A 16,331-nucleotide genomic window follows, 5' to 3' on the forward strand; every position below is an offset into this window, starting at 1 on the left:
AAGAGCCCTGGACCCCCACTGCAGTGCAGACCTGGGCAGAATCTGTCGCTAGAACTGCCAGTGGAAAACCAGTGGCTGGAAGCTGGTGTCTTCCGGCACCACGTGTAAGGCTCCTGCTCCACCTGAGGTTCACCGCCCTCAAAGCTGAGGAAGAGCTGAGGGTGCTTTCAAGCAAAGCATCTAGACAGACTGATCCTCAGCCATGCCAGACCACCTGGAGGCAGCAGCGAGTGATGTAGTGGGCAGCTCCCTGCTTGTGGGGCACAGAGGCACCCATCTGCTGACCTGAGCCACTGGCTACAGAAGTTTGCTGCTTGCTGAGGGCCCAGATCCAGGATGTTGTGGAGAGACTGCCAAAGCTTGTCCGACTCTCTGCTGTTCTCCCACGTGGGCACCAGCGAGACCTCCAGGGGCAAACAGGAGAGGATCTATCACCCCCAGTCTCTGGGGGGATATTCAGGGGTGTGAGGTCCCAGGTGCTCTTCTCCTCAGCCCTGCTTGTGAGGGGAGAGGGCATCAGGAGGAGGGAACTGGTACTGAGCATCAACAGTTGCATGCAGAGCTGGGGTCAGCAACACGGTTTTGGTTTCTGTCACCATCCAGTCCTTTTTGAGGACAAATGTCTGCTTGGAGAGATGGTATCCACCTCACTAAGTGGTGGTGGGGATGTAGTAATTCTTCAGATTCACATAGTTAAGTAATCATATCACCTCTAGACATCACTCTCAAAAATGTGTCAAGTCTAGAAATTAAGAATATTTTCACTATTGGAACATACATTTATACAGAAACTGTGTGTGCACCTCCCCTGGGTAACCTGAAAGCCCTGGCTACTGAATGAATAGCATGGATAGCTGTAGAAAGCTTCATTTCTTAAACAAACTACAGACAGCGACATGATGTGAAATGTGATATGAAATTAATTTTTATCAGTTTCCAGTGGTTTTTTTTTCTTCCCTCATCATTATAAAAGCTTCATCTCCCTGCCAAAAGCCATCAGTAGTTTTCTGGAGTCTTCATAATCTTCATAATTCTAAGAATCAGATGGAGTCATGTCACAGAAAATTAAATCAGGTATTTTATTGTTTACTTGTTGAGGATTGTGCTGGTTTTGGCTGGGGTAGAGTTAATTTTCTTCCTAGTAGCTAGTATGGTGCTCTGTTTTGGATTTGTGTTGAAAACAGCGTTGATGGCACAGGGATGTTTTCGTTATTGCTGAGCAGTGCTTACACAGAGTCAAGGCCTTTTCTGCTCCTCACCCCACCCCACCAGCGAGCAGGCTGGGGGTGCACAAGAAGTTGGGAGGGGACACAGCCGGGACAGCTGACCCCAACTGACCAAAGGGATATGCCACACCATATGATGTCATGCTCAGCATATAAAGCTGGGGGAAGAAGAAGGAAGGAGGGGAGCATTTGGAGTGATGGCGTTTAGTCTTCCCAAGTCACCGTTACGTGTGATGGAGCCCTGCTTTCCTGGAGATGGCTGAACACCTGCCTGCCCATGGGAAGCAGTGAATGAATTCCTTGTTTTGCTTTGCTTGTGTGCGCGGCTTTTGCTTTACCTATTAAACTGTTTTTATCTCAACCCATCAACCCACGAGTTTTCTCACTTCTACCCTTCTGATTCTCTCCCCCATCCCACTGGAGGGGAGTGAGAGGCTGTGTGGGGCTTAGTTGCCAGCCAGGGTTAAACCACGACAAGGATGAATAAGAATGTGAATTAAAAACAGTGGGTTCCCAAGCCTAGAAGCAACTGCCTCATAGATCCATAACGCTTCTATCAGCTGGTTGCAGTAATACTTCTGTACAGGGGAGGTCATTCTGCTTAGTGAAACAGTAACATTTAGCAACTGTCAGTTCAAGTATAAAATTATAAATTCCTAAAGAACCTTCACTGTTATATGAGCTTAGCAAGAACTACCTAAATGACTTCTGCTGTGGTAAGTATGCATCGACGCTTTAGTGGAACAGCACATTAGCTTCATTCATTCCTGACAAATGTAAACATACCCTTATAATTTCTCAAATGGAGTGAGAATATACAAGATGTCCACTTAAGGTACAATTCTGTGGAGCAAGTAAAGACAAACCCAGTTTTTCCAAAATCACCTGCCATGGCATAAGGTAACGTTTTCTTTTTGGATGTTTACTTTCAAATCCAAGTTGTTTGGCAGAACTTGGTCTTCATTTGGCATTAGCCAATTGTTCAAAGTAAGAGGTGGTATTTTGTCTTGTGTTGAAGGCAGTTTAGAAACTTAGCAGTTTATCCTCTCGGGAAGAGTGAAAAAACACCAAAAAGCCCCTGAAAAAAACAGAAACAGAGCACTTGCGTGACCCGAGATTCTCCCATGGTGCAGAGGCACTTGGGGCCAGCATTATTTGATACAGTCCTGTCACAGGTAGAGCAATTCTTGCAGAAAAAGTACTCAAGGAACTCTAGGTCCAAACTTAATTGAAAGAGCAATAAAGGAATAAAGACACAAGTTATTTACGTTGAGCTATATAAATTAGATCAGTTATTGCAATCATGATTTTTGTTTTTTTTTGTCTTACAGTATAGACTCTTAGACTGTTTTTCAAAGAACGAACCCAAACCTGTAACTAATGATAGGCTTTTTTTAGATGCAGCAACAGCCGTTCATGAGGAAGCCTCTGACACAAAACAACAATCTTCTAAAATACTTATAGTTTCCTTAATAAGAGGAAAGTTTTATTTCAGAAAGTATACTTGTTCTGGTTGGAACAAATGTTCCAACATTTGTTTTTGGAGGGCAGATGCAGATTTCTCTTTAAATGAAAACTATAAAGACTGCTCTAATACTTCTTTAATTTTCTATGTAAGACCATTCAGAACAAGTGATCTAATCCAAGGCACTCAAAAACTTTTTAAATTTTCCTATTCAGGTGGGCCTCTGGGAAAGATAATTCTTGATGGCAGAAGAGCAGAAATTATTTGATACTGTAACTTGAAAAAAGTTTCCTAAGATCAGCTATACCCAACTGAGTAGCAAAAATTGAATAAAGGTAATTTTGAGAACGATGTTTCTTCTGTTGTTTGATCTTTTTGTTTTCTAATACATGCCACAGGGAAAATTTATTGAAATAGTGTCCTTGTTCGTGACAAAATATGGCTCCAATTACACAGACTCTGAGAAATCACTGAATCACATAAAACTGGCCAAGAGGGATTCAGACTCTATAGCAAATAATCAGTTTCTAGCCATATTTTATACACTTCAGCCAAGAATTCATCAATGCTGCAGGACTGTAGGTAGCATATTGCTTAAACAAGGCATGGAACTTACAATCGTTAGGTCCGAGGTTTTTTTCTGCTGACTTCATTGGACCAGTGTATAATCTTCAATAGAAATTTTCAGTTCTCTTACTTTGGCTACTTCAGTTTTTCATATAACAACAGTCAGCGGCAATTTTATAGTGCAGTTGTAACATTTGGTGTAGTGGAACCCCAGTTTCAAGGTAGTCTCATAGATGCTGCAACAGAATCTTCTGGACGCATTCCAAAATTGGATTTAATCCAAGGCAACAGAAATAACACACCAAAAATACACTTTCTCTCTGAAAAAGTGCTTCTAGTCAGAAAAGCGCAATTTGGACCCAGCATTCTCGGTGCTTGATGAAAAAGTAAACTGTTGAGTTATGAAATAAAGTAGGAGACCAAAGGCTCAGCTGCACAGGAATGAGGCTTACCTTACAAATAATACCTGTGAAATGGGAAAGAATAAAGAAGTCTGATGCATAAAAGGCAGAAAAGACAACAAAAAGGTCTTCAAAAAGAGAGTTCACAAGGAAAAAATGAAGTGGGGGGGAAATTCCGAAGTCCAAGTAGGGAGCAGATACAGAAAACCTTAAATAAGGAGGGGCCCCAATACTCCAGGGTCATCAGGGCTGTAACCTGTTATAGTTAGAATCAGTTTTCCGTGTAGATGAAGTAGGAAATCAAGTAGTAAGTGATATTGATATGCCAGATCCACATATACAAGGAGAAAAGACTAAACAGTTTGTGTTACTACATTGTCAGGTGGTTTCCAAGAAAATTGGATGTAAACCTGCATTTACCTGTCCTGTGAAATTCTGTGCCTAGCTCTTCACTTTCTTTACCACATAACCCTTGCACATCTCACCAGAGCACTCTTAAGACACTCTAAATTTTATCCCTCCTCCTTGACTCAGTCACCCCGCTCTGCTATTGAAACTACTTAGTTTGCATCAGATAAAGACCACTCATCTCTAGGAGAGAAGCCACTGGCTGCCCTAGATGATTTCATTGCAAGACTGGGTTATTCACAAAAGTATTTATTTATTGTGAATAACCCGGTCTTGCAATGAAATCAACTAGAGCAGACCCCGGGGCACTGAGATGCAGAGAGGCAGAAACACAAGTAAGACTTTACTAATGTATATTGATAGAATACTAAGGTCTACAGAAACTGTAGAAGAATAAAATGGTGTTAGAGAGAATTTCCTAGAACTTAAATAAGTCAATTACACACAGCTTTAAAGAGCATTAGTTTATTATCTATTCTCCATGTGTTACCTCAGAAACAGTCTAATTATATACAAAAATTTGGAATGTTGAATAAATGCTGATCAATAAAAACATTTCGTAGCTGTTAACAAGGGAACATTTCTAAACAAAACCAAAATAATCATAAAGGTTTGATTCTGTGTGTTGTTTATTGCTATGTTTGTGTTCATAGAATGCTTTCAAGTATATACACATTTTTTAACTCCAGTCCAAAAAAGAAACTAAAAAATATTTACATAATAAATATGTGGGAGACTTCATCTTTTCATTACATCAGTTGAACTGATTCTTTAATGAACTATTAAGAATAGAAAGAATTAAGAGAGTTTGCATCAACTCAATGCCATGCTGAGTAACTTAGGCCGCTGATGGATTTTATTCTATTCAAAATGTAGTTTAAGATGTATTCAAAATGAGAAGTGCCGATATTGTCTTTCCTCCTTCTGAATCCTGGGTTCAGGAGACCTCTTTCTCCCACTCTCTGCAAAATCACCTAGTTTGACATGTGTTTACCTTTACACACAGACACTGAAGGAACAAACACATTTCAATCCACTGAAAATTCCAGCATTTACTGAGTAAAATCAGCATAATCCATGTTTTATTAGATGGTTAATTTGCTAATTTACTGAAGACAAGCTTTGGCCAAGTATTTCCACAAGAAGTACTGAACTTCTTGCTATAAATCTCTACTTCTATAGTTCTACCGTAGCCAAACAGTTTTTGGTAGCATTTTCCTGTGATACATATATCTGAAAATTAAGTGACACAACAACATTTAAAACTTCTGTTACCATTAAAGCAAAATACAATCCAGTATAATTCCTCAGTGATATATTTAAATGTACTGCAAAATGTATACAAAGTCAGTCCAAGATCAGTAAAGAATCAGTTCTGCTTTTTGGACTTTTCCCTTCCCAAAGATGCAGGTTACGTAGAAGACCAAGATAATTTAGGACCTGTCTGTATGCATTCCCTTTAAAAGGCAGTGTGTGATAAAAATAACATGATTAAAAGTAATGAACATGTGATGTGAACATTTTGCATTTTCAATAAAAAAATAGAAACTAAACAACAACAAAACACATCTTAGAAGGGGAACACTGAAGCCTGCCATTATATAGCTATGTTTCTCATTCTTTTCTTTGAAGATTAACAGCACACAGAAAATAAGTGAATTTTATCAAAATACAGCACATTTCTGCTAATATATCAAAAAAATCATTTTCTATGTAAATATTACTGAAAATCAACTAAAAAGAATTAAAATATACAAAGTGTTAAAGGGTTTCAATTAAAATTATTAGAACTATACACAGTACAATAAGCAATAGTTAACATCTTTTAAAGAAGTGCAATAATATTGGAGTTCACTTATTTAAAAAGTACTGCCTGTTTATTACCGCTAGCTATGTATAATTCCTCTCTCTTCCAGCTCATTGTCCCAAAACTAAAGGAGGCTGGTGTTTTTGCTAGCTTTATTAAAAGCATTTACTTTTGTACACATGGGTTGAAAAAAGCAACTTATACCTGTCTCAGACTACCAACTTATATGTAACTTATATGTAATTAAAAATGAACTGCAATAACTGAATATTGCTCCAATGACAGGCTAATCATTAGCCCTGATTAAAAACAGTTATTGGTCTTCTATGGCACTTTTCCCTGGTCCATAACAACCGTGTATTAATTATCACTGCAGATTATGCAGTCTCTATTCAATTACAAAGGAGAAAAAGAAAGTTAATGTTTCTGGTAAACAAAATTAATAGAAGCATAATTGAATATTTTATACAGTAATAAGGAACAAAGGCAGCCTGTGGTAAATCACTATTACATTAATATACTTAGAAACCCTTTAATGACTCTGAAGTGTCTAGTTCACATTTAATGTTACCTGTAGGAACAGCCCTTTAAGAAACATCATTACGAACCGGTGGATTGTAGTACACCCTCCCTTTGCTCCCCATCTCACCACAGCAATTCTCCATCACTGTTCAAAGTTTCACAAACTTGCTTTGGTTACCTAGCTCCATGCGTATGGTTTCCTTTTTGATTAACAAGGCAATGCAAAGGCCAAACAAAATCTAGATGTCTTTCATAACCCTTCCTGCATCATTTACTTTGTGTGTGTTTAAATATATATTACAGGCAACAACCTTAAAAACTGGCCATTTCAGTTTCATTTTTAAAATCTGTAAGGTTAAAATGGAGGACTTTTTATAAAGATAAAAGTATCACCATTTGCACAAAATTGGGGATTTCCACGGCAGAGAAAAACCTCTGGGCACATTTCCACAGTACAGTTGAAAAAATTATGTATGCAAGAAAACCCAACTAAACATGAATCACATGTGGCAAATGAATATTCAATGACTATGTTAAGAACAAATCCTGTAGAATATCAAAAATTTGTAGTTACAGTCCTCCTAAAAAACACCATAAGCTTTTATTGCATTTTCTACTGGTAGACGTACACTCCAGAACTAAACACTTTCTTCTTTCCCAATTCCAGATTTCGATAATATATAGTTGTTTCACCTGACCTTTATTCTGTCCAACCAGCACCACCTTCCATCTACCCATTCTTCTATACAATGTGCACATAGCAAAGCCAACATTTCATATCTCCTGTCCATATCTACACAAGTGGTTTCAGCATAACACATTAATGTCTGGTGAATAAAAATAAAGGCAATAAACAGCTACAGGACAGACAGCCCTGCCATCTGTCCATTGGCTACAATCGAGGCTTTGCAAAGCCTTGCAGAAAGTTTAGTAATGTGTATGAATTATCCAAAAATAAACCTACCATGTGTACAAAAAAACAACACAGGTTTGTTCTTGGACGAGTGATCCTTAGATTGCTAAAATGCTTAAAAACAAGTTTATTCACCATATGCATTTGCAAAATGATTTCCTGTACGTTCTATACAAGTGGTTTTTCCCCCTTTAACCACAAGTTCAGTATTTCCTGTACAAATTTTGATCATAATTCTTTTCAAGTTCCTTTCATGTATAAAAATAGGCAAAATATTCAGTTTCCCCATAAGTCCTTCAATGACTCCTGCTGGCTTTTCCCCCCAATCCACACAGTATTTAAGAAGAAACTTCTCGCACAATGATGAGTTCCACTGCATTCTGAAAAGTCTTTAGCAAAGATACTGCTTGTCCATGATCAATATTGATGAAGCTGTATCCATTAGCCTAAAAAGAAATATTTAAAATTGAAAGTCTCATATGCCATGTTAGTGAAACATGTCTCATATTTCATGTTAGTTTATTTAAGCTTTCAGGTTTAAAATAACCAAATTCTTTATGAATGCAGACAATAAAACACTGCAGATTTGCGGATTACATTGTTGATGTGAGTTGAACATGTACCTGTGTGCTACAAGAAATTAAACCACTGTGTTAGCGTTGGAAGAATTTTGCCCCAAAGGTATCTCAAATAACCAAAAGAGAAAACTGAGCTTTAAACCATTAACATCAGACATCTAATTCATCAGCCTTAGTTCAGCCACACCAAAAAAAAGCATACGCAGTACAAATGATACATCCCAGTTTAAATATCAGAGTATTAGAAATGGCATTTGTGATAAATTAAAACTATTGAAGACTTTAACAAAAAACCTCAATGGCATTGGGAGCCATTTTAGGGTGTGAGACCTCCTGAGGTCACCCCCAGCTTGAATTTTCCTATGACTCTAAACAACATTGTCATTCTTGGGACAGGTTTGGCTTGGCAAACGCAGGCAGGCCTAAGTGGCCTACAAAGGACAGGGAAAACATGGCTATGGTTCAACATATATTTTTTTGTGTAACAGCACATTCTTTATTCGCAGTTATGAGAAACAAAACAGCCTGTAATTGTCTAAGCATGCAAATGCAACTTCTCCTTCTGCTCTTTTTCAAACTATGAATTCCTCATTAAACAAAAAGAAAAACCCAAGCAGTGCCAACATGACAAAAGGAAACTTCATTATAAATGTCATGCAGACAAATGAAATTCCATAGAGACAGGAATAAACCATTAAAACAGAAGTCACCTTTCACACATGTTCCACTCTATAAGTAACAAATATGCTACCAGTATTTTTCAAAGGTTTAACATGCTTCTTGTTCCTGTACAGTGTGTTGGAGGGTTACCCCCATCCCTTAAAGTCATCTGTATCAGTAAGAGAACTAGGACCTTTCTCGCCCCAATGAGGAAGAACAAGTACACAGTTATTTACCATGCTCAAAACCAAGCCATCTTTTAGTTGGAAGAACTTGATCTTGGTTTAGTTTTCTTGTGTGCTTTTTGGCTTTATCTTTCATTCAAAGGATTAGGCTGTGTTTTCAGTTTGACTTTGTTTTAGAAAACTGTTGACACAGTGTTGTGGCTTGAGATACCAGTAGGTGGGTTTTTTTTGTTTTTGTTTGTTTAGAAAACTGAAATGCAGCAGAGTCAACTCTATCAACGTTCTTAAATCAGTAATGTGGTGAATAATTAATAATTTCTAACAAGCTCTGCAACTTTACGGGTGGCTACAGCACTGTTCAAATGTCCTGCTAGCCCATTTCCCTAAGAAAGTGAGGCTTATATAATCCCCTTCTCCCTTTCCTTGACCCCTCCCCAAATAGCTTATGAGCTCATTAGACAACTTCAAACAAATCTGACACAGAAGAGGTCTGAAAGGTACCAACTTCCTACAGAAAAGAACTGCAGCCCAGAAGCCATGGCTCCTGAAGTAACCTACTTGGCTCGCCTGCAGCAGATGGGGCAGCCAGGAGGTACGTACATGCTGTGACCAGACAGGTATCAGCCAGCCAAGAGGCAGCTTCTGCCAGCACTTGCGCATGTCCAGCCTGTCAGCTGGGGGAGAGGCAGCAAAGACTGGCAGGAACTGCAGGATGGAGGGGGATGCAACAGCAAGGTGCAGCTGGGGAGAGGGGTTGTGAGGGTCAACTGCTGGTGTTCAGGCAACACATTATTCAGAACATTGCATGTGAATTACCACAAGTTAAATAACGGGATAATAGTAAAGCCTAATGAAATGTTCATGTTCCATCTTGAATGACAACATTAGGCCTGTTTTTTTGTCTTTAAAAGTGCGAAAAATGTTCGGAGTTTGAAAAAACGATCCGATTACTGCTGTAGCCTGTATCACCTATCCTAATGTTAGGTGGAAGAAAATTAAAAGCATCATTGCAGAGTATAAGAATGCTCCTGGAAAAGATACTGGCAATCAATCTAAAAATTAAAGATTCTGCTCTTAGAAAAAGGTGCAAACTAAAAATTAACTGGTATATTACACAGGCTAGTTAATTAGATGACCACAGTACCTGAATTATTTTATCTCCAGGCTGCAACAACTTAGATGCTGGTCCTTCTGGTTGCACTCTGGTTACAAAAATACCCTTGAAAAACAGAGGTGGAAAACATTTTTGACAACTTATTTCATGAATAGTAGGGTAGCATGAAACAGATGTAATTCAAAACATTATTTCAGTTTTCCATCCTAAGCAGAAAAGAACGCAATACTATTCTATAGGTCTACTGGCTTTTGTGACTGCCTTCCTTTTCTGATGTTAAATCTAGGAGAATTGCCTTTAAAGGAGTGCTGAAGGGCAAATTCTGATCTGCCTTTGTTTAATTTGGCAGATGTATATGTCAGCATCAATTATCAACCACCAGAAATAAGGCTGTAGGCTAACTCATGCTCTCTCTTAAAAGACTTCCTAATTGTAGACTCCATAATTCACTATCTCAAATCTGCTGACTGATATCTGGAACTGTGCAAGAACCACTCAGCTATAATAACCCTCTGTGTGGTCACGTGACCACTGTAGTCACCTACCACCTTGATTTTCCATATCATTTGTCCCCAGTTTTCTCCCCTCCAGTCCTGGAGTTTAGTGGTTTGGGGAATATATATACTTCTACCCACCCACCCCCCTTTGCTAAACTCTAGAAACATTATTAATCAGAATGATTTGAAGATGCATTAGTATAAAATACTCACATCATCTTCCGGTCTGAATGGATTCCCTCTACCACCAACTCCTCCTGATATACTAAATCCAAGTTCTGGATCCTTGTCAATTCTCACTCGAATCTAAGTAGTTACAACCAAAGTTAGATGAACTGGCTGAAAATCTGCATTCAAACCTACCGTAATGAAATTATTACTACGTAATTCAGGTGAACAAAAGCTTTCAAAAGAAAAAAAACCTCAAAAAAAGCATTTATCACAGTTCAAATGAGAATTATATCTCATAATATTAATTCAGAACAAGATTGCAATACAACTCCATCGGGTATCATTGTACATAAGTTTTACTCTAATATCACTATTATTATAATCATAATTCATGTGGGCTTTGAGTTCAGAGCTATTTAGGTATTATGTAAATTAATTTAATGCCCCCAGCAAAAAATTTGTTCCTATGAGAGAACCTGTTCCTCCTATTTCTTTGCTACCCCTAGCTGAATTTTAAAAATCAAACCTCGTTCCTACTTTCACTCTAAGTTCTACATAGCCAACACTGTCTCCCCTTTCTCTTGCCAGAATAGTTGACTAGAAAACTTATTTTACACGAGAAGTGGACATTCTTATTCTAGCACAGAATGAAAACATAGTTCTCAGTATCTTCTCAAAAACCCCAGAACAATACAGAGGAAACATCTTGTGTCCAAAAGCAGAAAGAAGGTTGCCACAATGAAAGAGCCATTAAATTGTATAAGAATTTCTACCCACATCTGTCTATCAACAGAACAGATAATTATCAGGCATGCATCAGATACTCACACTTTTTTTATTCTGGGTTTTGTTTATGGATGCTCATTTCTACATTTGCACATTTTTGAACCATTCTGGATAGCAATGACTAGATACAAAGTACTCTAAGTGGTACTGCTACTTTGTGTTTTTTTCAGTTACTAGAGAAATAATGAGTTGGTGATCAATTTTGATCATATCAAAATAACGAGTTGGTAGTTGAGAAATAAATTTCTGGCTCAGTAAAAAGATGCAAGCTTAAGTTTCTGGCACATTCTGTTAAAAAATCTACCACATTTCTCTCTTAAGATGTTCACACAAAAAGTAAAAAGAGCTCAAAACTAGAAGGACTGCTATTTCAGCAGTAGAATTGCACTGAGATAATGCTGTATTCTGCTGGAGACAAATTCCTGTATGATTTCTGTCACCATCTACAGAGAAATGGTAATAAACGAAAACAATGTAACAATTTACTGCCACTGACAGACAGATGTCATATTATCAAGTAAGATTTTATTCTTACCTCTTGCTTTGCCAACTCGTGGCTTTGTCTGGGAGAACACTGGGACTGCGTATAGGGAGGTTGGTGGGCAACTTTCAACATCAGATAATCAATTAATTGCTCTCTAGACGGATGTCTTGCTACTGAAGATTGAGGAGGGAGATGATGGACTTGGCTGTAGTTTGCCTGAGGTCTTTGAGCCTGGCACATCTGTCCATTTGGCAAAGGTATCTGAATAAAACACGAATACTCTATGTCATACATTTTATAAGCAGACGTCCTCAATTTCTCCTTTATTATTTCACTATTTCTCATACTTGACTGCTTTTGATTTTAGGAACGTTACTAAAACTACTATTCTGGATCATGTACAGTTACACTCAATTTTCTTTAGTCATCAGCTCTGACCGCCTGAGAACAAATCTGAAAAACAAAACTTACTCAGAGCACTAATCTACTAGAACAGACCAGCCAGTCTTTGCTTTTAGCACTTGTTTCACTGAGTTATCCCAACCATTATTTTCTAGCAGTGCAACTGACAGTATTGACACTTGGTTGATATCATTATAGTTTGCACTTTTACTGCATAAAATTCAGAGATTTTGTAACAATTCCCAATAGATCATACACAAAATAAAAATCCCACACAGCTAGCAGACAGAAGTTATATGCTTTCTGAGCATCTTTTGGTGCCCACTTCGCAAGAAAACCTTCTGAGCAAATTCACATACAAGCTCAAGATTTTAATATCAAAACTGTAATGATATTTCCAATAAATGTTATTCTTTTGTTAACACATCTGTCACTGATTTGATAGGTATAATGATGATGAACAGCAGAAAGGTACACAACTGTCAAGACATACAGTGCATTCAAACCATTTCACTAGGAATGATACTGGAGATGACAGTGTTTCTTACTGAAGCCTCAGTTACCGTTCAGCTCTGCAGCTTGTGTTGAGAAGGGCAGCCTTCTCCCTCCTCGCCCGCATGCCTCGCGCTCTCACCTAACCTAAGTAATTACTCATCTGTCTGTATGATTCCCACATTCCAAAAATGCTAGTCTTGAGTTACAGATTTTTTTCTGCCTGCCACCATTATCCCATTAGTTACAGAATACAAGGATATTAAAATACTTTCAATATTATAAATAACTGAAATGTGCAAATTTCAACCTTTAACCATGCTATGTGAATGGACACATACCAGAATCTATTCTGTTGAGTATTTTATGTCAAAGCAATTCTGAGAAATGGTAATTTGTGTATACATATATATATTTTTTTTTAGCTTACTTACACATCAGATGTATTCAGTTTACACTATTTTCTACTGTCTTTTCTGAAAACCTAAAGCATGACAGGAAAATTTTTTTTCGTTGCACTGCCACAGGTAGAGTTTACAATAGGCAACACGTATCAACAGCTATGCAAATTTCCAATATCCAACGTCTGTAGAAATGCAACTGAAATTACTGAAGTTATAAAATCAATTGCTACATCACAATAATTCACAAGCATCCATTTGGTTTCATTGTAGTCCTGCCTGTATAGATGATCCTTAGAGATGAACACTGAATGTCTCCTACAAATTCTAGTTTATCATCACAGTTTCATCACAACAGATTTCAAGTTTGTTCTTTAAAAGTTTTAATCAGCTTCAGACTGCTTTCCTGAAATCATCTGCCATATTCCAATTTCCACTTGCAATTATGTCTTTTGCTGCAAATTTCTTCTTTCAAAGCCCCTGCTGAAGAAAAAGGACAACTATCCCCCTTCATATAGTGAACTGTTTTGTCTTCCAAAAACAGATGCTATTTCATTTACGCCACCTTCGATACCTGGGTATTACATTTTAAAGAAGCCCCAGTTCCAACTGCTATCCCAACATATGTTTCTACTATTATTAAAAAAAATATATATCCTTACAAATAGTAGTAAATAGATCCTATCCATGGTGTCATGTAGATAATTACCTGCACAGCTGTTTTCTTCATGCTGTCTGGAGGAACATCTTTGAAACTAAGTGTGGCAGATGAGTAATTCTGCTGTCCTGAAATGAATACTTCATCCTGGCATTGGTCTCCTGGAGTAGAAGCCTGAGGATGCTTTAAACAGAATGGAGCAGTAAAGACGACCATCTTCATATAATTCAAACCAAAAAATTCTCGTAAGAGGCCCAGAATAAAACATTTTAAGGGCTTTATCGTTCTTTATCTTCTTTGATTAACTAAAACCTATCTACTACTAAATCACTTACTAGCCAAGACACCACACCCATAGAATATTGATGGATATTTGCAAAAACTAGCAGCTGCAGAGGCGTCTTCGATCACCAATAAACTGATACGAAAAGTCAACAAATGCTAAGGCCTGCCTATTCAAGGATTCATATGGTTAAAAGAAGTCTTCTGTTGACTTTATCCTGCTCACTATGGATACCATAACATCACTTAGGACGCTCAGAGAGTCATTTCCTCACATTTTCTTACAAACTAAAATATTGTGATTAATAATAATCAATAATCTATGACTAATTTTCTTAAATGCCTAAAGTATCTTACAGTACAGTTTGCATCATCAGAATTTGTTTGGGGGTAGAAAAAGCATAATAAGATTTTGTTCAAACATTTATCAACCTAGGTTAAATTCAGAATGGTAATCTCTTGTTCACATACATACAATGAAACCAGACAGTTTTACATATGTTCAACCATCTACAAAAGCCAATTAGAAAACTCAACTTCATGACATTAAATTGAAAAGCCTTGCAGTAAGTTTAAGGCATATGAAGTGAAGGCAAAGTATTTGATTTAATGCCTATAAGAAAATTCCAGCACAAATTATATTCTTTTTATTGAAAGCATCGTTCATACGTAAAAGGATAACTCTATCAATTTAAGGACACCTCTCACAGTTTCTTCTTTCCCCCTCTATATATTGCAATAGCCTCCTGTAGGTACTCACTCGAACAATGTGCACACCAGAACCTCTTCCGTCTGCAACACTCAAGGCAACACTACCCTGGCTGCCATGCAGATCCCTAGAGCTGCCATAGTGAAAGCTGCTAACTGCAGCATAATTGGAATTAAAGGACCTAGACAGCATGCTCTGAATAAAGAGGGGACAGATTTAACACAGAGATTAGTGCAGCATGCATAAACCACAAGACATGTTATACATAGACTAATACAAATATATTCCATTGTCATGCAAGATAAAAACCATGCAAGAACAGTACCACTGTGATGTATAAAACACAACCCAGTGACCCCTATTTACCTTTATTTACTGTAAATCAGCATGCAATCAGCAGTTAACATGCAGAATTACAAGTAAATAAGGTCATTTAAATGTTCATGTGCCTGGAAAAACAACAAAGGTGCACAGCTTACCAAAATTTCTAGGTTGTCATTAAATTTGCAACATATCCAATATGTTGCAGGAAGAGAAACTGGCACTATCTAATTACCAGTTCTTATTTTGTTTCATTTCCCCCCCCTATTACTGGTACTGTACAAATAAAAATTTACATAGAGACAGAGTCTTGACTGTTTGACTGGGGTTTCTTGCTATTGCAATGCTGTCAACCTCCACAATGCATTCCAATAACACTACATTCAAGAATGTGAACGAGCCTCATTTAAAGAAAAAGCAGCTCGAAAGAAACCTTGGAGTCCACCCCTGTGCCACTGTATGCAATCAAAGAGGTAACATGAGCTCAAGGATAGAAGTGATAGTGGTTTGATTTTGAGCTTAATTACCTTGCAAACCTGACCTCTGCAATATTGGCAAGGGTAATAGAACGAAAGCAGTAGACATTACCATCTTGCCACCATGGACTTTTGTAGTTGTAAGAACAAAACAAAATAAAGAGACTGCACAAAAGAAAAAAAGGAAAATCCTCCATGTTCCACCTGACAAATGAAACAAACCTATCTTGAAAAAGTGACAAAGACCCATGAAAAAATATGTACATAGTAAAAGATATACCACAAAGCATCAAACCCAGCAAATTCAAAGTTTTTGGTTTTTTACGAAGTTTCTAATTTTTCCAAGTAAAAAGAAAAAAAAAAGAGTAGAGTTCAAAATACATATCACTTGACTAAGATACTACAACAACTCTTACATGAATAAATACATTTTGGTGTTTGTCTGTTGACTACATAATGCTAATCTGGTTTTGAAAATAGTCACTAGTCCTCAGGCAGACATTTGCTCTTGCACACTAGCTTTATTAAAATCGTTTTAGTTTCACAACATAATCAGTTACATGCCTCTGCATATTCATACTCCCCAGATGCTCTGGTAGCACAGTAATTAGAAACTCCCTTGGAAAACAGTATTTACTGACAACACTTGGCTTTTCTTGGCCGAGGCTCTTGGATAACCTCTCACTCAATGGCATAGTACGCTATCTTCATGCTCCTCTTCTACACCTGCCCTGTTCTCTAATCAATGGATTTTTCAAGTTTCCAGACAAGTTTCCAGAGACTTCCCCCCTCTTGGGAGGGAAGAC

At 37.6% G+C, this 16,331-nt stretch overlaps 1 protein-coding gene across 9 annotated transcripts in view; it reads right to left on the minus strand.

Moving 5' to 3' along the window:
- Positions 1 to 4,518: 4,518 nt before the first annotated feature.
- The window catches only part of ERBB2IP (erbb2 interacting protein), a 121,549-nt gene continuing 109,736 nt past the window's right edge, over positions 4,519 to 16,331 (minus strand). For 7 of the 9 annotated variants that reach the window (XM_009327270.1, XM_009327272.1, XM_009327271.1 and 4 more), the window contains 6 exons: positions 14,780 to 14,923; positions 13,789 to 13,920; positions 11,836 to 12,045; positions 10,557 to 10,649; positions 9,877 to 9,951; positions 4,519 to 7,755 (listed from right to left, as the gene is read on the minus strand). In XM_009327270.1, the coding sequence (XP_009325545.1) occupies positions 7,648 to 7,755; positions 9,877 to 9,951; positions 10,557 to 10,649; positions 11,836 to 12,045; positions 13,789 to 13,920; positions 14,780 to 14,923 (762 nt within the window). In that variant the 3' untranslated portion in view covers positions 4,519 to 7,647. The remainder of the gene's footprint in view (positions 7,756 to 9,876; positions 9,952 to 10,556; positions 10,650 to 11,835; positions 12,046 to 13,788; positions 13,921 to 14,779; positions 14,924 to 16,331) is intronic. The other 2 variants (XM_009327274.1, XM_009327273.1) reach the window with 1 other exon arrangement.

Source organism: Pygoscelis adeliae, unplaced genomic scaffold, assembly GCF_000699105.1.
Source record: "Pygoscelis adeliae isolate BGI_AS28 unplaced genomic scaffold, ASM69910v1 Scaffold26, whole genome shotgun sequence".
Taxonomy (NCBI): domain Eukaryota; kingdom Metazoa; phylum Chordata; class Aves; order Sphenisciformes; family Spheniscidae; genus Pygoscelis; species Pygoscelis adeliae.